Source organism: Heterodontus francisci, chromosome 24 (genome assembly GCF_036365525.1).
Source record: "Heterodontus francisci isolate sHetFra1 chromosome 24, sHetFra1.hap1, whole genome shotgun sequence".
NCBI classification, from domain to species: domain Eukaryota; kingdom Metazoa; phylum Chordata; class Chondrichthyes; order Heterodontiformes; family Heterodontidae; genus Heterodontus; species Heterodontus francisci.
Window position 1 is genome coordinate 30,388,686 of NC_090394.1, and position 23,588 is coordinate 30,412,273.

The 23,588-nt window shown below is 40.8% G+C and overlaps 1 protein-coding gene across 2 annotated transcripts; it reads right to left on the reverse strand.

The window, feature by feature from the left end:
* Nucleotides 1-6,091: 6,091 nt before the first annotated feature.
* tmem11 (transmembrane protein 11) lies at nucleotides 6,092-23,566 on the reverse strand. 2 transcript variants are annotated; one of them, XM_068055830.1, is made up of 2 exons: nucleotides 23,459-23,566; nucleotides 6,092-8,581 (listed from the first exon to the last, which is right to left on the reverse strand). In XM_068055830.1, exons 1-2 carry the CDS (start codon nucleotides 23,515-23,517, stop codon nucleotides 8,065-8,067), a joined length of 576 nt encoding a protein of 191 aa, XP_067911931.1. In that variant the 5' UTR covers nucleotides 23,518-23,566; the 3' UTR covers nucleotides 6,092-8,064. The 2 variants fall into 2 exon arrangements, with proteins under 2 accessions (XP_067911931.1, XP_067911932.1); XM_068055831.1 differs by lacking the exon at nucleotides 23,459-23,566 and adding an exon at nucleotides 21,024-21,140.
* Nucleotides 23,567-23,588: the final 22 nt, after the last annotated feature.

Here is a 23,588-nt window from a genome sequence, read left to right on the forward strand (position 1 = left end):
TATCACTGCTGAGCCTGACCTCTTCCACAGCTGTGTGCTGCCCAGGAGAGATAACCCCGCCTTATGTTTTTCCTCTCGCGGACCCAAGGCTATGAAAGTAGCTGAGCTATACTAAGTCAGCAGAATTCATCAATTCAATCCTGTAAAATTCAGAATCAAGTCATATTTATAACCACTTGGTAACCAGGGGATCTTTTAACCTGTAACACTTGTAGCTAACCTACCACAATAAACCCTCAGGTTTTAAGTCACTATCACATTAGGCAGTATTACGTTATTAAAACATAATAGAAAACACCAACGAGCAAAGAAAATCCACTCAAAATTAACAGTTATACCTTTAACGGCCTGGTAGTGATGTAATCAAGCAACTCAGACTATATCCAAATAAGCTATTAATAATCTCAAGACATTGATGTTGGTGTGGACTGGAAGTATATCAACATCGATTCCTATGCCGGTTGTCAGCATACATAACTGACTGCATTCAAGTCATTTATGCATGCGTTACTCGTCCGAACAAGTGACATTATTGACTGGAGGCTCATTGAAAAATAACCAGCAAATAATTTTATGGGTAGTTTATTTTGTTGCTCATGACAATTATGACCTTAAAATTTATCTGCTACCACCAAACAGGCATTTGTAGAAAATTCCTTCATCAGAAGTATCAACCTGTTTATTTAAATTGGAATAATACTTCCATTAAGATAGTGGTGAAAGGAATTGAATACCAAATGTATTAAACACTCATACATAGTTTAACTTCATACTTAATAGGACCCGAGTTGAAGACTCAGTACTGCAACCCCCAACACTTACTGTGACCTGTAGGTTTCTCATTTATTGGCTTTTAGATCCATGATAAACTGCGATGAGTTATTTGATTAATTATCGAATCTGGCTGGAACTTTGCAGTCACAACTGCAGCAAATAATATTGTTGTACAGATGGTAATTGACGGCAGAAAAGCAACATTACAAAGAATACATAACTAAAAATTGGACCCTGCTGTTATGGCACGTTCACTGCTCCTGTCATGGGCACTTCATAGTGCAATGGCACTGAAGCCAGTTGCAATGCCCCAAGAACCTGGAAACTTTCTGGTCGGTATAGCTCAGTACACAATTACTGAACACAGTATTTGCTGCCAAACTAATGGCAAGTTTAGTGGTGTGCGCCAGTACAAATGTGTAAACTGTCTAGTAACGTGGTGAGGAAGCGGTAACCCTGTAAATTGCGAATCACTAGCAGTTAGTGGTTTCCAAATTACTAGTCAATTAAACACTGTAGAAAATATAAGCATCTTTCTAATGAGATTTATGTTCCTGCAATGCCTCTCAACCTGTCAGACCCAGAAAAAAAAAGAATCTGAAATATGGAGGCTAATTCAGATACAGATAGTGAACATTGGAGATTTTTTTTTTAAAAACGTTAAAATTTGTTAGTCTTTTTTCATCCTTTAATTCAATTTTTCTTCCTTCTCTGTACCCGATTTAACACTAAACCATCCTACATCCTTCTCCATCATTCTCAATTCGTAAATCTCATTGGTAAACTGCTGGTCCAGTTGTTCACTAAGATCCCGGCCCCACCGCCCTCGCCATGTCATTATTAGCTTGTGCTTCCAGCAACTTACAGGGCAAAACATTATCCTTCACGCTTCAGGTCGAAAAAGTCTAACTGACGAGACACACCACAAGATGCCCCACTCCAGCTAACTTTGACCTATTATGTTATATGCTTATTCACAGATTCGGTGGAGCCAAGAGTGGTATACATGGGAAGGTGGTGATCAAGCCACCTGAAATAAATTCTCTCACATTCAATTTAAGCAAAGATTACATTTTCAACATGGTGAATTACTACATTTCTCCCATAGGGGCAGGAGTAGGCTATTTAGCCCCTCGTGAATGTTCCTCCATTCAATGAGATCATGGCTGATCTGTGACCTAAACTCCATATACTCACCTTTGCCCCAAAACTTTTTTTGGTTAAGAAAAATCTCTCAATCTCAGATCTAGCATCAATTGCCATTTTTGGAAAAGAGTTTCAAATTGCTACCACATTTCATGAATAGTTTTTCCTAACTTCCCTCCTAAAAGTCTGACTAATTTTTAGACTATACCCCCTAGTCCAAGACTTCCCAATCAGTGGAAAAAGTTTCTCTTTATATCTACCCTAACAGTTCCTTTGTAATTTAACCCTTGGAGTTCAGGTATTATGCTGATAAACCTACGTTGTATTCCCTCCAAAAGCCTTAAGAATATATTCTTAAGAAGTGGTGCCCAAAGCTGTCCATAGTAAAGGCCAGCTACCCGACATGAGTCGGGTCGGGTCACACTTCATGGTCTGGCACTGGGCTTTGGTGGGGCAGGGTGGGACACACGATCACAATCTCAAGTAAGTGGCTCCACTGTTAGTTATTTTAAGCTCGTGCAGATCAGCAACAAAGTGAAAAACGGAAAGTAGGTTTAACTGATGGTCGGGTCAGGTTGGGTGCGGGAAAAAAAATGGAAGGACTCGGGCTGGGTTTCTTTAGTCCATAGTACTCCAGGTGTGATTTAACCAGGGCTTTATATAGCTGAAGCATGACTTCAACCACCATATCTAGAGGACTAGAATACAAATAGTCAGTATTCCATGAGCCTTTTTAATTATTTTTTGCACCTGCTCATGAAATTTTAATGATCTAGGTACCAAGACTCCAAGTCTTTTTGGACTTTCACTGTTTCTAGCTTTTCATCTTTTAAAAAGTAGCCTGTTCTATCCTTCCACATAGGACAGGGAAAGAAAGGAGCATCAATGGATCAGACTGATTATCTTGAGAAGAATTACTGTGGAAAGAAAGACAGCTCCTGTCTTACACAATTTGTCTATCGCATCTGGAAAATGAAACGAATACTATTGCAGCATCCGGAACTCAGTAGAGACGTCACATGGGCTGTTGAATATTCAAAGTGTTCTGAGCCCATAAATGGCCCCCTTAACAATGAAGAGTTATGCTAGAGGGCTCATATCGTATCAAAAGTACTTTACTGATTTAGTCTACAAACAGTAGGGAATTTATGTATCCATAACAAATCCCATCACTTGCTGGATATGTGATGCCAAAAGTAACAGATCTCCTAAAATTTGGTCAAATATTTAATGAAGATAAAGCCTCAATGGCTCAGTAAACTTACTCAGTGATTAGCTGACTTGTTCAGATTTGATCCTTTGTATCCAGTTTGTGCTGAGTTAGCCAATCTCAGCCAGGACAACATAAGGGGCCTCTGCATTCCTGGATTATGGGGGGTGTGGGGAAATCCCCAATCACAAAACCAGCAATTCAGCACAGCTGTGTGGATGGCATGATCATGAGCTGTTGTGATGTATTCACTCCTTTGCCCTAGTTGCATTGCTGTCTAGGTTCACATCTACATTATGTCCATTTGCCAATCAGTAGCTGAGAAAATATTTACATGGATTACACAAACTGGACTTTTTTTTTTACACAAGATTCAGTTTTCAAAAGGGACATTAATGACTTTCCCATATTGCCAAATTCTAGATGACCATCATCCACCAATCACATTCAGCCAATGTAAAATACCACAGCCACATTAAACAGATCTCACTGAAGGATGTTGTGGTACCATGTCGTCAAATTTATCCATTTCGAGGGAAGGGTGATCCCAAGTAAGAAATGTTCACTAAAGATGATCAGAACAATGAGCTGTCATCTCCTAACCAGAGATTATAATCCAATCTGAACTGATTAGAAGTCTCTCCTCTACCAAAATGTAGATTCACTGCTTAAATAAATTTGGGTGTAAATCCACAGCATAAAATTCAGTACAAGTCTAAGACTTGCCACAATGTCAGCTGGTATAGCAATTGGGAGAGTTATCAGTGTAAGGCACATTGATAAAAGCACAAGAATAAGACAACTTGTGCTCACATTCCTAGGCGCACTCAGTGATGTGGGGAATATATTCTGCATATTTGCCAATCAGGTATATTTCAGCATTAATGAGGGGGAGAAATGATGTAAAATCCCTTTGTTGAACTGTAGACCAATATCAGACACCTACAACTCTATCACAATCTATGCAAACACCTTTGTGCCATTTAAAAACACCCAACCAGGAACTTTACATTCTCTGGAATTCTTTAAAAATTCTCAAAGGATCTGTAACTCTGTGGTACGTTAATTTATGCAACATAGACAAATGGCAACACAACCTTTAATCCCATACAGTGGTTAGTTTTCATTTTTACGCTTCCGATATATTGGTTGACCTGTAGTCTGCTCAACTCCCTGATTATGTTCATCTAGTGAATTCAATCTACATCACTGTAGGGTGTCCAATCTTCATTTTTTTGTCTCTTTTCCCCGCCCCCCCCCACCACCAACCCCCCTCAACAATAACTCATCCCTTGAAGCTCAGCCAATGCAGTCCTATGTTTGCATGGAATTCTTGTGGGCCTGGAGCTTTGGAAAAGGTCGTTTGCTTTAAAGCACTGATGGATAAATTAATAGGAACATAGAAGTGTGGTATCCCCTCTCCACTCCTAAAGGTGCATACCCGTGTGTATGCAGACAAAAGCTTAGTCATCCCTGGTATAGATAAGCTTGCTGTCTGATAATTTAACACTGCATTACTAACTTGAAAGACACCTTGGGATTCAGATAGATAGCCTGTTCATGGTTTAAAGTCAAATGAATCCTGGTGTGTACATCCTACACAGAATCCTTGTAACACTATCAACTATAGAATCTTATTTCCATCCCAGAGGACCCTTAACCACCCCCACAGATTTCCCACCGACAACTTCACTGTGTACTGAATCTCAAAAACAGTGTTTGCCTCATTGCAATACAAACATCAAACAAATTTGCCTTTGTTTTGCAGCAACACATTTGGTTTTCTCACTAACATGTTTATTTGTAGTATGCAGTTCAAACCATTTAACACTAAGAAATGCAACACTTCAACAAGTCTATTCAATCTACTAATTTGGCAGATGCACATCTTAACAGAATAGCAAAGTAGAAATTTTTTTTAGAACATAGGAAAGAATATTGAAACTATCCAAGGGGCCCAGTCATCTCTTAACACTTTTTTTTTGGTGGGATGGGGAAGGTGGGGCAAAGGAGGCATGCATGATTTTCCACCATGAAACCACACATGAACTATGCAATGATGTGCTTCAATGCAACTCACATCATTGTGCCCCATAGTTGTAAGTAAAGACATCTGTCAAAAGCTTTTTTCATAAAGACACTGGCCTCTTGAATAAGCAACTAGTTCAAAAAATGTTTTTTCACAGAAGTTACTGTTACCTATTTTCCAAGAAATGAAACACCTGTACATGAAAATATTTATGAAAAATGTTGGTAAATTGATGGGGAAACACTAGTAATCAACAGGACATAGATACCCCAATATACATTGCCCTTTAGTCCTGCCGTTGGTTTCAGATTTGAATAGTACAACACTAATGCTTGGAATACTACATTTTGGTATATATACTACATAGCTGCACAATACTGAAGTCTAAAAGCTGATGGTGTAACATGTGGAAAATATTCTGCATTTCTATTATTTAAGGCAGTAATTGAAATAATACTGACTCTGGGTGAACAGGTTACCATGACTGTCTGGGATTGGGGTGTGTGGGTATGAGGCAAGTATATTCTACTGGATGGTGTAAAGACATTTGATCTGTAACCTCTCTAACTTGTTTTACATTTCACACTGGTGGGTGAAAAAAAAAGTCTTGGACAAGCACTTTATACAGAACTCCACATGAAGTGAATTATAAATAATGGGAAGTGTTCTTTTCAATACTGAATTATTCCATGGAGTGAGTTTTCCTGGACAGAGAGTGAGAAGGGGTACACAAAGTAAGGGAGGAGCGAAAATGAGAAAGGGAGAAGGAAATAGGAGAATGAATGCCACAAACATTGAGATTGTCTGCTGTTAGCAGTACAGCCGCACAGAACAGAAACAAGGCGACCAACCTTTGCAACAATCAGAATTTTCACAACAATCAGAATTAAGTGACAATTCCACAGAACATGCTTTTCCTTTAAGGCTCTTGATGTGTCTAAATATAAAATGCTTTTAATTTGGTTGTATCAACTGAAGTGTTTCAATGACATCAAACATCACAGATGGCATTTGGCAAATGTTTCAAGAAACCTTTTAACTTGCTTGCTGGAAAAACACACACTAAGCAAGAAGCAAAATGCCTGCTCAGCATATTCTGCTGCTTTCCAGTACAAAAAGGTCAAATAAATCAATTTTCAAGTATTTACCAAGAAAGTTCGTGTCAGCACCATCAAGTATATCAATAGCTAGGGTATAGAGTTTCATATAAACTCCACATTACAGAGCACAAACCTCACCATCTGGAGGTAAGTGTTAACCAACATCATTTAGCACTTCCAGCACCATTTCTTCTCATTCTTTATTGGATTGTCTAAGAATGTCCAAGATACACGGATCTATAAAGTTTTCAAAAAAATTACTTTTTTTTTTAAAATATAATTTTCATAACGTGCCCAACAATCTTTATGCCTGAAGTGCGCCATGTTTAATCAAACACACCTCTTTGCCCCACTATACACAGAAAGTTCATCACTGCATCGTATAAATACCATTTCCACAACACAAGCCAAGGAAAATAAATGCAAACTGTTTAACATTGCATTGTAATCCTAAAGTATTAGTACAACCTGAACCCACAATCTGGGGGGCCCTCCAATCCTCTATATTGCATCTACAGAAATTTATGTTGCTTCCCATGAAATATTGCCATGAGGAATGAAAACTAAATACTCAAACATGCAATAAATACTGACCAATGAGTCAGGCTGGAAATGCCACCAAAATTAAGATTAGGAATCTTGGTGAAATTGTGACTGCATCCAAAATGTTCCCTTTTATTGCCAAATTAAAAAAAAATCTGCACATTACAGCAACAGCTTGTTTGCAGGGAAACTAGAAACAAAACAATGTGTATTTCAGGATATATTCTAATTTTAAAGCTATCTTGAATCTGCTTCGGAACTCAAATGAGTTGCACTGTATCAAGAGCATTGCTCTCAGATTCTAACTCCAACTCATTTTGATGCACATTTACTACAACAGAAGTGAGGAAAAGTGGCAGCAACAGCTCAGATTTTTGTTCATGAAGAAAGCAGAGGTGCCCAAAAGCAGACGTGCTTCAAAAAAAAAGCACTGAGGGATGAACCTCTTTAATGACAAAATTAAAATTCCACTGATGAGCATTTGGGTGCTGCATCTTTCTCACTGGCCTTTACAACTTCAGTATTCCTGACTACAGCGTGGTCACCTATAGGTTTAAAAAAAAAACAAATGATGGCATTATCGCACATTAAATTTAGACACATTAACTCATGTTTCACAAATGAATTTCATTCTATTGCCTTTCATGTGACAATTTCAATTGGAAACTGACTTGTTACAGTTTCATTATTGAAGTAATAACTGAACATCAGGTTAAATTAATTCATCTCAAGTGCTGAAACCTAGCACAGGAAATAAATTTAAAGATCACATTTTACAACACATGTGCAGAAATGTTTCTGAATTGCAGCAATATCAATTGGCAAGAGCCACCAAAAGCCACCACTGAAATTATACACATTCAACTTTGAACATATACTTAGGATCCTCGTGGAAATTTTGTGCTGTAAAATGATTACAACTCAAAATACTCCATGGAAGGCAGATAATGCCCTTTTGGTGGAAATGTGCAGAATATGAAAGTAATTGAGGGCCATTTGCCGGTTCTTCACCTGAAACATCTGAGTAGTTCTGCATACATTGAATTTCTTATACAAATGTCAGGTGTATACTATGGTCTTTTACAGAGGATCAAAATCATGGGGATGAGCAAGAACTAGTATGTGGATTGGAAACTTCAGTGCACAAGGGGAGATACTTCTAAAAAATCTATTTTGCGACCTCGTTCCTGTCGTATCCACTGACCACAACATGTCATATTAACAGTACTATTAAGTGGATATAACTGCTCCATTTGTCCCAATCATACTGCACAGATATCACAAATTTTCTTAACACAGTACATCAAGGCTGCCAATGCTATTGTGTTATGGAGTCTTTTCCTGTGAATATCATCTTTTCTAATCAGGACTACGGGTGTGGATGAAGTGAGTGTGTTCAGGGGTAACTGGGAGAGTTTGCAGGTGTCATACTCCACTTGGTACTTGCAACAGGGGTCGAATTGCCATGAAATGCCATAGAGAGCTGCACAGGCCACACTGATGGCCCCAGTAGGCAGGGTTATGTAACGGGCGTATTCTGGAGCCAGTGCGAGTGGGGCTAACAAACAGACCGATCCCGCGATGACAGATGTTTTATGCAAGCAATTCCCGACTGTGATCCAGCGTGCCGTTTCGTCCCCAATTCGGGTTGGCTCGATAATAATATACTTGTACTGGGTCTCCAAGGCTTGCTCCAGCTCATATTCAAATTGCTCCTGTGCATTCTCCCCATTGTAGATTTCACGGACGATATAGCAGTCTGTTGAACTCAGTGGCCCCCTGCAGAGGATAAAACGACAAGCATCAGAAACATGCAAGATAGGAAATGATGGAGACAAGATTTCTACCAATCTTGCCCATCCATGGCAACTCTTGGGGCAATTGGTTGATTAACAGCTGCAGTGAAATGCAGTACATCAATTCTCCACATCACCACACCCCTTCCCCCGCCCCCCAACTTTAGCTTAAGGGTGAGAACAGTAAAATGGGACGTAATAGTTGTGGCAATTTCAGTGTGGGTCACATTTTTAAAAAAGCTATTTGTAACTTTTCATGATCAAAAACAATGAAAGGCAATAATTAATAAGATCTGGTCAATATCACACTGCTTTTGTGGGACACTGCTGTGTGCAAATTGTCTGCCGCGTTTCCTACAAGACAGCAGAGACCACACTTCAAAAGTACCTCTTAATTGTGTATCAATTGTGTTTAATTATATGCAGGTGGAGGGTTTTTAATTGGGGTTTTACTTGAGCACATATAAAGGAGACTTACTGAAACTGTGTTAGGAGGTGTATGCTTGTAATGTTTCACTCTGTAAATAGATGTTAGAATAAGTAAAGATTGGCTTCAGTACTATCCTTCACCCACTCGCTTTCTGGAACATCACACATTAGGATGTCCCAAAGCACTTTACAGTCAAAGTTCTGAAAGTCACTAGAGAAGTGCATGTGTTTCATAGTCAGGAGAACTAAGTCAGTATGTAGCTAAGAGAATTGCTGGCACAAAATCACAATCAGTGAAAATTAACATACTGCATTTCCTCCTTCTTCATACAATCTTAACCTACAGTTCAGATGATTTCAGTTATGTTCTAGCATACTATCAACAACCGTCAAAAACAGCAGCGTAATAAAACTGCCATTGTAGATTCTCCACCACAAGCAGCAATACTTGAGTAGGATTAGATATTTAAACTTTCATGAAAAAAACAAGATACACTTTATGAATATGCACACCCTTCAATTCAAAAAGTTAATACAACAAATTTTGAACAAATATCACCTCACATCTACCAATACACCCGACATTTCCAAAATTTTCTTATCCTTACTTATGCAGATAATTAATTACATGATTTTGTGCAGATCAAATCAATATTAGTGATGTCAAGCATGGGTTTTAAAAGTCTGTAGCAGGAAGGAAAGATACAGGCAAAGAAGTAATTCTACAGTTTAGACGCCCTGGGAGAGAATGAGCTAGAGGAGGATAACATCTGAAGAGTTTTGATTTCAACAGAGCGAGCAAGGGATATTTACAAAAGGTACAGGGCAGTAAGGGAGAAAGAAAGTTATGATAAGCTTCAAGAGAAATGTTTTTAAATCTTAGCTGGTTCCTCAGGAAACCAGAGGTGTTGGATAGCAGACATCAAAACCCAAATGATCCAGAACTTCCTCCAAGCATAATGGCTGAAAAACTGAATCCATCCTCTTTAGATCCTACAAAGCCTCTGATTGTGACTCTATGAAACACTCCAACTCCCATCTTGGGCTTACCCAGAAATATGGAACCGTGGCAAAGTTCTCCACCTCAAGTTCCTCCATCACACCTGGTCTGTTGCTTTCATTTCAACATTGCTTACCTCTGCCACCATACCCTATCCCACTGCCAAAACTCTGAACTATGCTTTTATTTGTATTTTTACAAATTTTACAGTTCATAAATTACAAACCACTCAAAATGCCATGATCTGGTGTCCTCAGCTGCAAGCTCAGATCATCATTCCTACCAAGCCCAATGTCAGTCTCTAAGTGCACACTCTGATCCTTCAACAGTACCTTTGCTCAGCTCCACAGCGACTGCTCCTTCAGCCATTTTGCCACCCACCCTCTGCAGGTCTCCACATCAGCATTTGACATGCTGCCACTGTACCTAGCTATAAAAATCTTAACAGCATCCTCTTTGATCATATTTTCCTCACTCTTAACACTCTGATCTACCCACCAAGTTCTGTGTCCATTCACTATCCAATAAAAAACTCCAAAATGTCTTTGAGCTTAATAAATGCTTTTGTAGTTGAAAACAAAAGGAAAAAGAGCTGCATCTAAGTTCACAAAATATATCCCTAACTCCACAAGGCAAAAAGACTTCAGGAGACCACTCATATCCATGATGCATCACGAGGCAAACATAACAGACTCTCATATTCCCCAGTATCTTTCTACCTTGGGAACTAAAGTGCAATTATACTTATCACAACCACCAGGAACTAGAGGACAACTCAGAGCAGAAACAGAGAATCATCTAGCCAAAGGTGGGCACCAAATTTGTGCCAAATTCCTAAAAACTGCCCTTGGCCAAGTAAGGACAAGCGTCTTGGAGCAACGCACCAGGAACAGTGACATGCCTAAGGGATTCCCTTTTGTGACATAGAGTCATAGAGTTTTACAGCACAGAAACAGGTCCTTCAGCCCAATGCGCCCACCATCAAGCACCCGTCCAATCTAATCCCATTTTCCAGCACTTGGCCCGTAGCCCTGTATGTTATGGCATATCAAGTGCTCATCTAAATACTACTTAAATGTTGAGGGTTCCTGCCTCTACCACCCCTTCAGGCAGTGTGTTCCAGATTCCAACCACCCTCTGAGTGAAAACATTTTTCCTCAACTCCCCCGTGAACCTCCTGCCCCATACCTTAAATCTATACCCCCTGGTTATTAACACCTCCGCTAAGGGAAAAAGTTTCTTCCTATCTGTCCGATCAATGCCCCTCATAATTTCGTATACCTCAATCAGGTCCCCCTCAACCTTCTCCGTTCCAAGGAAAACAACCCCAGCCTATCTAGTCTCTCTTCATAACTGATATGCTCCAGCCCAGGCAACATCCTGGTGAATCTCATCTGCACCCTCTCCAGTGCAATCACATCCTTCCTATAGTGTGGTGCCCAGAACTGTACACCATACTCCAGCTGTGGCCTAACCAGCGTTTTATACAGCTCCAACATAACCTCCCTACTCTTATATTCTATGCCTTGGCTAATAAAGGCAAGCATCCCATGTGCCTTCCTAACCACCTTATCTACCTGTGCTGCTGCCTTCAGTGATCTATGGACAAGCACCCCAAAGTTCCTCTGACCCTCTGTACTCCCTAGGGTCCTACCATCCATTGTATATTCCCTTGCCTTGTTAGTCCTCCCAAAATGCATCACCTCACACTTCTCAGGATTAAATTCCATTTGCCATCTTACCAGTCCAACTATATCGTCCTCTCTATTTATGACACCACCAATTTTCGTCGTCTGCGAAGTTACTGATCATACCTCCTATATTCACCTCTAAATCATAAATGTACACTACAAACAGTAAGGGTCCCAGCACCGATCTGATCAATAGGCTAAGTTCTCCATTTTGGATATTTTACCGACTCATGTTACTTTTAAAAACTTCATCACATCTCTCCTGAGCCTAGACTTAGCTTAAGTAAGATTTCACTCAAAGTACTCTTGGCAATGGAACACTCCTTTGTAGTGCACTAGATTATACGTTCATCTGCTGGGGTGAGGCTCAAACTGATAACCATTTGACCCAGAGACAAGAGCATACTACCAACCCAATCCAAGGGCCCCAAAAAACTACATAGAGCAAAAATATCCAGCACAAGTTTGTATTTTAACAATTTAAAAGTTTGCCATATATTTTAAATTGCTCAAATTCCTCTCAATTGTCAATGGGCAACAAACAGCTGATATATGAAACCAGAGGAACATTGAAACCTTCTCTAGAGCATTCAAGGGCTGCAGTACAGGTAGATTAAGTTGTGGCAATTGAGCGACAAGTAGGATCGATGGGATGTATTCATCTGTATGGATGTATAATGATATAAAATCAATCCTATGTTGTTATTCTGATAGCTAAAGTATTTTATCAATCAAATGACTGACAAATTGTCCTCCACAAGAAACCTACATCTCACTCGGAAGAGAGCACTATACCAAGCGGGCATTGCACCCAGCACTGCAGGCTGTTGCAAGGATCCATTTGCAAAGAAGTTGTAAAAGCTGGTGGAGTGTGATTTATAGATAGATGGCCTTAATGAACAGTTTGAGAGAAGGCAGTGGACTTCACACTGCATCACCTGAATAATGGCAGGGCAACAGTCATTGACTAAATTCCCAACATCTGCTTTGGACAGAAAAAATGCATAGATCTTTGAGATCTGAGCCAGAAACCAACAACTGGCCTTTGAACTGCCCTTCTGAGGTGAAAAGATTCTGTTTGATGCATGTATACTCTGGGTGCTCCAGTTGCCTTTTCAAACCATGAGTGAACCCAAAACTATCAAGGAATTCTTGCTAATATCGGTGACGCCAGATATTTCTTTAGGTGCTCATGGCACACAAGCAAGTTGCTTCAAACTTCCGCAGAGTGATCAGAAAGGAACAGGTTGGATTTCACTCTCATGGGGAATGTGCACAGCAGTTTATAAGAGCCTCATAATGGTAAAGGAAAACACACACATTGTTTCCATTGAAAAGGCTTTCAACCTAGTGACTCAGAAGCTTTCACAAAGAAGCTTCAAGTTATGGAGCATGTGGTCAAATCTTGGATTTGTATAATGTACGAGAGACTCTACAAACCTCTCCCTCTCTAGTGTGGGCAAAGCCTCAACTGTTGACTCATCTCAGTACCCAGGGTACTTGGGAATGTCAACTTCAACAGGACATAGTGAGTTCTGGGAACTCACAGAGGCAGCAGGACGACTCTGGTCAAAATACTGAAGTCCCAATGCTAGCTAAGTTTGAAAAAGGCATATATTCATACATTTTTCTTTTGTGGTAAGCTTTCCTGAGGGAGGGCTCTGGTCTACACTGACCAGTCACTGAATACCTTGGAGGGGCAGTCAGCTTCATTGGCAGGCACACCTCTTTACAAAAGCAACTCACATGCACACCTGGATTAAACAAATTGGTGATGAGTCAGCATGATGCACAGTAATGCATTTGGACATCATAACCTGCCCAATATAGATCCTTCCACCACACAAAGGCAATGTCTGTTGCATAGCTAACTTGGAAGTGAGAAACGGTATGATTTTTGTGCTTGAAGTTATACGGTCTTACCTTTTATGGTTAAAGCAACAGTGTTGCATTATCTGGAGAGAAAAAAATTGCAGGGCTACGGGCAGGGAGTGGGACTAGCTGAGTTCCTCTTGGAGAGCAGTTATGGACACAATGGGCCAAATGGCCTCCTCCTGTACTGCAACCATTCTATGACTCTAGGAAACTCAGACTTGGGATGAGACAGCCTAGAAGGCATTACCTGGAGGTCTGGTCCAATATGAGAACACATTTATATATTGGACTCACTCCCTACAATGATTGGGTTGTGGACAGACAAAAACACACTTATATAGCGCCTCTAACATAGTAAAATGCCCCCAAGGCGTTATCAAACAAAATCTGACACCAAACCAAATAGGAAAATATTAGGGCAGGTTACCAAAACTTGGGCAAAGAAGCAGATTTTAGAAACAAAGACGGCGGCGATTCGGCTACATTTTTGTGCTAGCTGAAAAAGAGCAATCCAGCCTAATACCACTTTCCCGAGTGTCTTAAAGAGAGAGGGGGAGAAGTTTAGGGAAGGGATATCTAAAGCGGATGAAGGCTCAGCTGTCAATGGTGGAATGATTAAAATTGTGGATGCGCAAGAGGCCTGAATTGGAGCAGCACAGATAAGAGGGTTATGGGGCTGGAGGAGATGACAGAAATAGAGAGGGGCGAGGTTGTGGAGAGATTTGAAAACAAGGATGCAAATTTTAATAATCAAGATGTTGTTTAACCAGGAGCCAATGCGCATAGGGTACACTTGGTGCAAGTAGGATACGGCAGCAGAGTTTTGTATGAGCCCAAGAATATAGAAGGTGGAAGATGGAAGCCTTGCTAGGAGTGTGTAGGAATAGTCAAGTGTGGAGGTAACAAAGGGTTTCAGCAGATGGGGTGATGCAGGGCCAGAGTCAGGAATTGTTGGAGATGGAAATAGGCAGTTTTAGTGATGGTAAGCAGCTGCTGATAAAGCTCCACACCTTTAACTGGTTGAACACCATTCAATAGGGTAGTCAACAGCACATTTATATATCACCTTTAATGTAATAGATCATAAGATCATAAGAACTAGGAGCAGGAGTAGGCCATCCGGCCCCTCGAGCCTGCTCCGCCATTCAATATCATGGCTGATCTTTTCGTGGACTCAGATCCACTTACCCGCGCTCTCACCGTATCCCTTAATTCCTTTATTGTTCAAAAAGATATCTACCTTAGCTTTAAAAACGTTTACTGAAGAAGCGTCAACTACCTCACTGGGCAAGGAATTCCATAGATTAACAACCCTCTGGGTGAAGAAGTTCCTTCTTAATTCAGTCCTAAATCTGCTCCCTCTAATCTTGAGGCTATGCCCTCTTGTCCTAGCTTCACCTGCCAGTGGAAACATCCTCTCTACTTGTATCTTATCTATTCCCTTCATAATTTTATATGTTTCTATAAGATCCCCCCTCATTCTTCTGAATTCCAATGAATATAATCCCAATCGACTCAGTCTCTCCTCATAAGCCAACCCCCTCAACTCCGGAATCAACCTAGTGAACCTCCTCTGCACCCTCTCCAGTGCCAGTACATCCTTTCTCAAGTAAGGAGACCAAAACTGCGCACAGTACTCCAGGTGCAGCCTCACCAGTACCTTATACAGCTGCAACATAACCTCTCTGCTTTTAAACTCAATCCCTTTAGCAATGAAGGACAAAATTCCATTTGCCTTCCTAATTACTTGCTGTACCTGCAGACCAACCTTCTGCGATTCATGCACAAGGACACCCAGGTCCCTCTGCATAGCAGCATGCTGCAACTTTTTACCACTCAAGTAATAATCCTTTTTACTGTTACTCCTACCGAAATGAATGGCTTCACATTTATTAACATTGTATTCCATCTGCCAGACCTTTGCCCACTCACTCAATGTATCTATGTTCCTCTGCAAAGTTTCACAGTCATCTGCACACTTTGCTCTGCCACTCATCTTAGTGTCATCTGCAAACTTTGACACCCTACACGTGGTCCCCAACTCCAAATCATCTATATAAATTGTAAATAATTGAGGTCCCAACACCGATCCCTGAGGCACACCACTAGTGACTGATTGCCAACCAGAATAGCACTCATTCATCCCCACTCTCTGCTTCCTGTTAGTCAACTAATCCTCTATCCCATGCTAATACTTTACCCCTAACGCCATGCATCCTTATCCTATGCAGCAGCCTCTTGTGCGGCACCTTGTCGAAGGTCTTTTGGAAATCTAGGTACACCACATCCACTGGGTCCCCATTGTCCACCTTGCTCGTAATGTCATCATAGAATTCCAAAAGATTTGTCAAGCATGACCTGCCCTTCATGAACCCATGCTGCGTCTGCCCAACGGGACAATTTCTATCGAGATGCCCTGCTATTTCTTCCTTGATAATAGACTCAAGCATCTTCCCCACTACAGAGGTTAAGCTAACCGGTCTATAAATGCCCATCTTTTGTCTACCTCCCTTCTTAAACAGTGGCGTCACATCTGCTGTTTTCCAATCTGCTGGGACTACCCCAGAGTCCAGCGAATTTTGGAAAATTACTGCCAGTGCACCTGCTATTTCTCCCGCCATCTCTTTTAGTACCCTAGGATGCATTCCATCAGGGCCAGGAGACTTATCAATCCTTAGCTCCATTAGCTTGCCCAACACTACCTCTTCCGTAATAATGATCGTTTCCAGGTCCTCACCTACGTTCGTCTCTTTGTCAATTACTGGCATGTTATTAATGTCCTCCACTGTGAAGACCGATACAAAATACCTGTTCAATGCCTCGGCCATTTCATCATATCCCATAACTAAATTCCCCTTCTCATCCTCTAAAGGACCAACGTTTACTTTAGCCACTTTTTTTCGTTTTATATATTTGTAGAAACTTTCGCTATCTGTCTTTATATTCTGTGCTAGTTTTTTCTCATGTTCTATCTTACTTTTCTTTATAGCTCTTTTTGTGGCTTTCTGTTGACCTTTAAAGTTTTCCCAATCTTCTAGTTTCATGCTGTTTTTGGCCACTTTATATGCCTTCTCTTTCAATTTGATAGCCTCCCTTATTTCCTTAGACACCCATGGCAGATTACCCCTTTTCTTCCAGTCCTTCCTTTTCACTGGAATATACTTTTGCTGAGCACTTTGAAAAATTGCTTTGAAAGTCCTCCACTGCTTGTCAACTGTCCCACCATAAAATCTTTGTTTCCAGTCTACTTTAGCCAAGTCCTCCCTCATTCTATTGTAGTCCCCCTTGTTCAAGCGCAGGACCCTGGTATTGGATTTTATCTTCACACTCTCCATCTGTATTCTAAATTCAACCATACTGTGATCACTCCTTCCAAGAGGATCCCTAACTAGGAGGTCATTAATTATTCCTGTCTCATTACACAGGACTAGATCTAGGATAGCTTGCTCCCTCGTCGGTTCCATTACATATTGTTCAAGAAAACTATCACGGATACACTCAACGAACTCCTCCTCAAGGCTACCCTGACTGAGCTGGTTCGACCAATCTACATGTAGATTAAAATCCCCCATGATAATTGCCGTACCATTTTTACAGGCATTTGTTATTTCTTTGTTTATTGTCCGCCCCAATGTGATATTATTTGGTGGCCTATAGACTATGCCTATCAATGACTTTTTCTTCTGAGAGTTTCTAATTTCCACCCAAATGGATTCAACCTCATTCTCCATAGAACCTATATCATCTCTCAGCACCGCCCTGATGTCATCCTTGAATATCAGAGCTACACCACCTCCCTTACCTTCCTGTCTTTCCTTCCGAATAGTCTGGTACCCCTGGATATTTAACTCCCAGTCGTGACCAACCTGTAACCATGTCTCCATAATGGCTACCAAATCATATTCATTCGCGATGATTTGTGCCGTTAACTCATCAACCTTGTTACGAATGCTACGAGCATTCAGGTAAAGTGCCTTTATGCTAGCTTTCTTACCCTCATGATTTCCAACATCTCTAATAATAACTCCCGAGTTATCCTTCCTTTCTGCTTCTTTCATAGTCTGCCTTGAACTTAAACCCTCCTGCACACGTTAACCTGCTGCTTACCTTTTTATTTACCATCATACTCCCTGTCATTTTCCCTTTCCCTTTCCCCCGACTCACTAGTTTAAAGTCCTAGAGACCACCCTATTTATCCGTTTCGCTAGAACACTGGTTTCAGATCGGTTCAGGTGGAGACCGTCCCATCGGTACAGATCCTCCCGGTTCCAAAACTGATGCCAATGCCCCATGAAATGGAACCCCTCTTTCCCACACCACTCCCTTAGCCACGTGTTTACTTCCCTAATATTCTTATCCCTAAGCCAATTTGCACGTGGCTCGGGCAGTAATCCGGAGATTATGACCCTCGAGGACCTGTTCCTTAATTTCGTTCCTAGTGCTTTATAATCCCCAAACAGGTCCTCCATCCTAGCCTTGCCTATGTTGTTAGTCCCAACGTGGACCACAACAACTGGATCCTCCCCCTACCGCTCCAATATCCTTTCAAGCCGGTCAAGGCGTTTCACAGGATCATTATAAAACAAAGACTGACTCTGAGCCACAAAAAGAGATATTAGGTCACTTGATGGGGCCTAGGCAACTGAAGGCACAGCCACCAGTAGTGGAGCGATTAAAATCAGGGATGCACAAAAGGCCAGAATTAGAGGAGTGCAGATATTTTGGAGGGTTGTGGAGCTGAAGATTAGAGAGAGGGAAGTGCGAGGTCATTGAGAAATCTGAAAACAAGAATGTGAATTTTAAAATCAAGACGTTGCTTGACCGGGAGCCAATGTAGGTCAGTGAGCACAGTGGTTGATACAGAATGGTCTCGCTCTCGAAGATACAGACAGCAGAGTTTTGGATAACCTCAAGATTACGGAGAACAAAATGTGGGAGACCAGGCAAGAGTGCGTTGCAATAGTCAAGTCTGGAGATAATGAAGGCATGAATGAGGGTTTCAGCAGCAGATAAGCTGAGACGGGGCGAAGTCAGGCTATGTTACAGACGTGGAAATAGACAGTCTTAGTGCCAGCACGAATAGGAGGTTGGAAGCTCATCTCAGGGTCAAATGTGACACCAAGGTTGTGAACAGACTGGCTTAATCTCAAACTGTTACCAGAGAGGGGGATGGAGTCGGTAGCTAGGGAATGGATTTTGGAGTGGGCACCGAAAACAATGGCTTCAGTTTTCCCAATATTTAACTGAAGGAAATTTCTGCTCATCCAGTTTTGGATGATTGCCACCATCATTCCCGACAATGTGACTGCACTTTGAGTTGAGCTGCTCACAGGCAGCCCTTACTACTTACCATTCACATCGCAAAGACCTAAACCCAGTCAATCGTCTGTGGAAGACTTGATGATCCAAGGATCATGTCAGGTGGGTCTGCTGTACTCTAGGGCACTGATGATTAAACCAACCTGGCCATGAGTGGAAGCTGGAAGGTACGGCCTGCCATTTGGAACTGAGGATCCCCCCATTCTGCAGACCAACTGCCTAACAGGAAGAATGATCATAGCTAGACTAGAAACAAGAAACTTCCCAGTGCTCTGTGCTGTTGAGCTAAACAGTTTGAGTTGGTTATTAAGCAGTTTTAGTTAGTTAAACTTCAATAGAATCAGCTTCTGTATTTGACGACCAACCCCCCAACCTAACTTAAAACTTTCTAGACTCAGGTAAGTGAGGTGTATCGCTAAGGGAAAACAGCACGTACTCCATGCAAGACAAACTCTAGTAGGATAGATCTTTCAGCAGCTTTGGAGACTTAAAAATGGTGACGGCTTTTTGTCCATCAGATACCTGGCTGATCAAAAAAGAGCAGCACTGCACTTATCTGATAGATTGTTCTTAACTTGCAATTATATTTGTAGATAAATTGTTCCTATGCAATTTTAAAATTTATTTAGGATACAGCTGTTACACTGTACCACTACCACAGAATGAACAGGATCTGTAATTTTTCCATGTGGCAAGCTTCAGACCTGGAGTATTACCATTATGACATTAGACATTGGCAAACTCTAAGGATGCTAGAGTCTTTGGGTGTTTCCAAAACCCTTTTCTTAAATTTTCTATCCTTCACACTCCACATGTGCCTCCATAAATTTTCATGAAATTAATCTGATATTGCATTCCATTTCTTCAGCTTTTCATCCAATTTTTGTCGCATTCACTCCTATGACCTCAAAACAAAACTATCACCTAATCACTACTTGCAAAGTGGACCTCTGCCATACACCAAGCTTTCTCATATAGAAAAGTTCTTGGAAAATGTGAAACTGACACGCCACACTTATAGAAAAGCTGAAATCAACCAGTCATACAACCAGCTCCATGAAAGAAAAAAATGAAGGCTCAAAATAAGATCAGTGCAGGAGTCAGAGTAGGACAAACGTAAGACACTCCATCACTAGCTAAACAGGATAATCGAGAACAGGGAGGGGTATGCAGCACAAGTACATTCAGAGAAGTGAAAAATTTAATTTCAGCCATAGCTTGCCTCATTACCTTGGTACACATGTCTTCAGACTTGGGATAAAATTGAAAAAAACTTACTGAAAAAAATAGAGAAATCAGAACTATATCATGCATACTGCAGCCTGACATTAATTACTTTGAATGTTTGCTCATATGACAAGGAATTACAAATTTTACCTTAATATCCAACTACTATTTTCCACATCACCATGGAATATCAAGCACAATCAGGAAATTTTCTGTGCAACATGCCAGTCCACAAATCTTGCTTAGTGTACGAGCACCACAGCTTGTAACATATTCAGATGGAAATCTAACTGGCCAAAAAGTGCCCCCAAATTAGTTAATGCTGCACCCTGAACATGCTTCAAATGATGTTGATGAAAATGGCAAGAATGTTTTAGACTAACAATTGGTACACTGATGTCTTTCAGCTTGCAATACATATACGATTACTAGGTGTTTAGATATATTGGATAGGTGAACTTTAAAGACAAATTTCTTTGCTGTGCATTACAAGTCTGTCAAAGGAAGGGGTCCTACAAAAGAGAAAGTGAGTATAATATCTGCAGCAGTTCAAACTGCTTTGGTGCAATACATAGGGTAGCAATAGGAGACTTTCAAAGGTTTGTGTTTACAAGGTCTTTGCATGGACTATAATCCTCGCCACATGTAATGGTAATTCCAGGTAAAGAACATTTTCTTTGATAAGTAAACTAAAAAGGTTGAATTGTTGGCCAGAATGTTCAAGTCTCATCTCAACACACAGAAACACAGCAGCAATTTAAGAAACTAGAAAGATTGTTACATGCTCAGCCTACCTGTTGCCTAGTATTTTTCAGGAAGTTACATGTCTTACTAGTATGATGATTTGCAGCACAACTGATACATGAATGTTTAAATTTACATACAGCAGCAATGTATTGATAAGCAGAACACTATCATATCCACTGGACATCAACACTGAATGACTCGGCAAACATGCTGCTTGCCAAACTTAAGCTGACACACGTGAATGCCAAGTTGCATGACCTTACAGTTTTCCCCTGTTGAAAAATAACAGTATTTACCAAAACAAGCAGCTTCAACTTCAAAACAAATAACTTTAGTTTAAGATATTAAGTTTAAACATTTAAAGCTAAAGTGACTGAAATGTAAAAGAACCAAAACAAAAAGCAGTGACTGCAATGCAACAGTTCAGCAGGTGGCAGTGGGGTTAGAAGAGGGGGCGAGCAGACCCAGAATCCATTGTATTGATTTGAAAGTTAATTGGCAAGCGCCCAGAAGCTCCACAAAGAAGGGAACCACAGGTGACTTGTCTGAGCTCTATTGTTCACTGTACATCACTATGGGTTGCACAGAGGTGGCCATTCAGCCACCATGCCTGTGCTGGCGATTACAATGCTTGAACTAGTGAATATTTACTATCCACTCCACATCAATAGTACACAAAACTCAAGTAACAAGACACTGTTTTACTGATTTAATATCACTTCTGGTGTCTTATCACAGGGCATGAAGTGCCCAGAGTACGGGACTCCAAAGTTTCTCTTCATAAGCAACTTAGAAGCATACAATGGAGGCTTGTGGGCTACATCTAAAGTTTAACACCAACATTCCCATTGATTTGTTTATTTCTCAAACTGCTCATACTAAAACCTGGTTTAGGAATTACCCCCCAATGAGGTACTAGCACTAAAAATAGCCCTTTCCAAATCTCCAGCTCCATCAAATTCAAATGCAACAAACCAGCATGAACCAGTATGAAATATAAATAGAGATATTTTAAGTCACCTGCATTTGCAGGTTGCATATTTTCCATAGTTTGTAAACTTGTTAGTGTACAGTGATATATTCACCAAAATAATTTCAACACAGCACTTTCAGCATGAACATCAGCATTCTCAAGTAGACATATAAGATCGCACGAATTTTGACGAATTGCTCACCTAGAAAACATTTATCCTTTCGCCAACAACACTAAACACAGAACTGGCCATTTATCACAACACTGTTTGTGGGAGCAGTTGTGCACAAATTGGCTACCACGTTTCCTACGTTACGACAGTAACCACACTCAAAGAGAAGTACTTCATTGGCTGAAAAACGCTTTGGGATGTCCTGAGGTCATAAAAAGCACTACAGAAATGCAATTTGCCTTTATTTTCTAACATTGTGGTAGGACAGTAGTATTATAACTTGCCTTCTTCCTAACAGAATATCTATCGGACACAAGTTTTAGTTGTTTAAAGTTTATTTTTAAAAAGAAAATTCCAATTATTTTTCCATTTTTCATTTGTAAAACAGGTTGAGGCAAGAGTGATTTAAATAGTGCCAGTGGAATTTGAAGGAAATTCTTGTTGTTAAAATACTCAACCAACTTCTGCACATTTATTCCGTTAATCTCTTTCATGGAAATGAACTTTTCCCCCTAATTTAATTTCAGTTATATAAATTATAGATCTACTTTTCAGCCATCACATTGTTTAGTTCCGTCAAGGCTTCAAACTAGCACTACCAATCTCACCAAATTCTTGTAGATTATTTTTCTTGTATGTTCTTCTTCGTAGTTCTTTGCAAATATTGTCTTTACAATTGGTACAGATGGCAAAATATCCACTTTTAATTTTTAAACAACGAATTCACACGCCAATGACATAAATAGAACTTATTGTGATTCTATACCTATTTATAGTTCACCGATCGGTCTACTTATTCATCACCTTCTTGAAGTATAAATAGCAACTACAGATTTGCCCATTTTACTTCGTATCAATTACTTACCGGGCAATAGAGAGATTAGCAACACTTCGAATTTCGTTGTCTTAACTATTTACTTGTGTTTGACCCACAAAGGCAGAGGCGTTACTGAGCTCCGCCTGAAACCTCACGTCCAAACGGGGCAGCATCTCAGCGCTTCATGGCCAATCTAGACAGAAGCCGCCAAAGAAATTCTAATTTAAAGTCTTCCCACCCGTGCCATGGCTCCTAAAATCCCTTTACAGCTCCAACGGCACATCGCAAGTTTAGAAGCTTCGAGAAGGGCTGCGGATCAAAACAGCTGCCCCCTCCCCCACATCTGGACGGTGCCACTACCAGTTTAAACAGCCAGGTTTCATCAGCAGACCAGTCATTCTACACTGAAAGGCCGGCCGTGTTTTATAGGGCCTGCCTGTGACTTCCCTGCGGTAGGCCGGCCAGTGTAGAGCTTCAAAGCGCTCCGGTTTAACCTCATATGCCGCCATCACTCGTTGGGAGCTAACGGTAGGGCATCAGAAAAGCTGCCAAGGCCTTCGCTCCATCCGTCGGATTTTTAAAAAAGCGTTACAAGAGCGCGGACACTGACCTTTCCCTAATCCCTGTGACACCGCGCCTCCTTCCCCAAGCCGCCATCTTTACGAGCATCTCGGGAAGGAATTCTTTTCGCCTCCTCCTCCTCCCGCGGCCAGGGTGCCGCGCATGGCCTGCTGGAATTA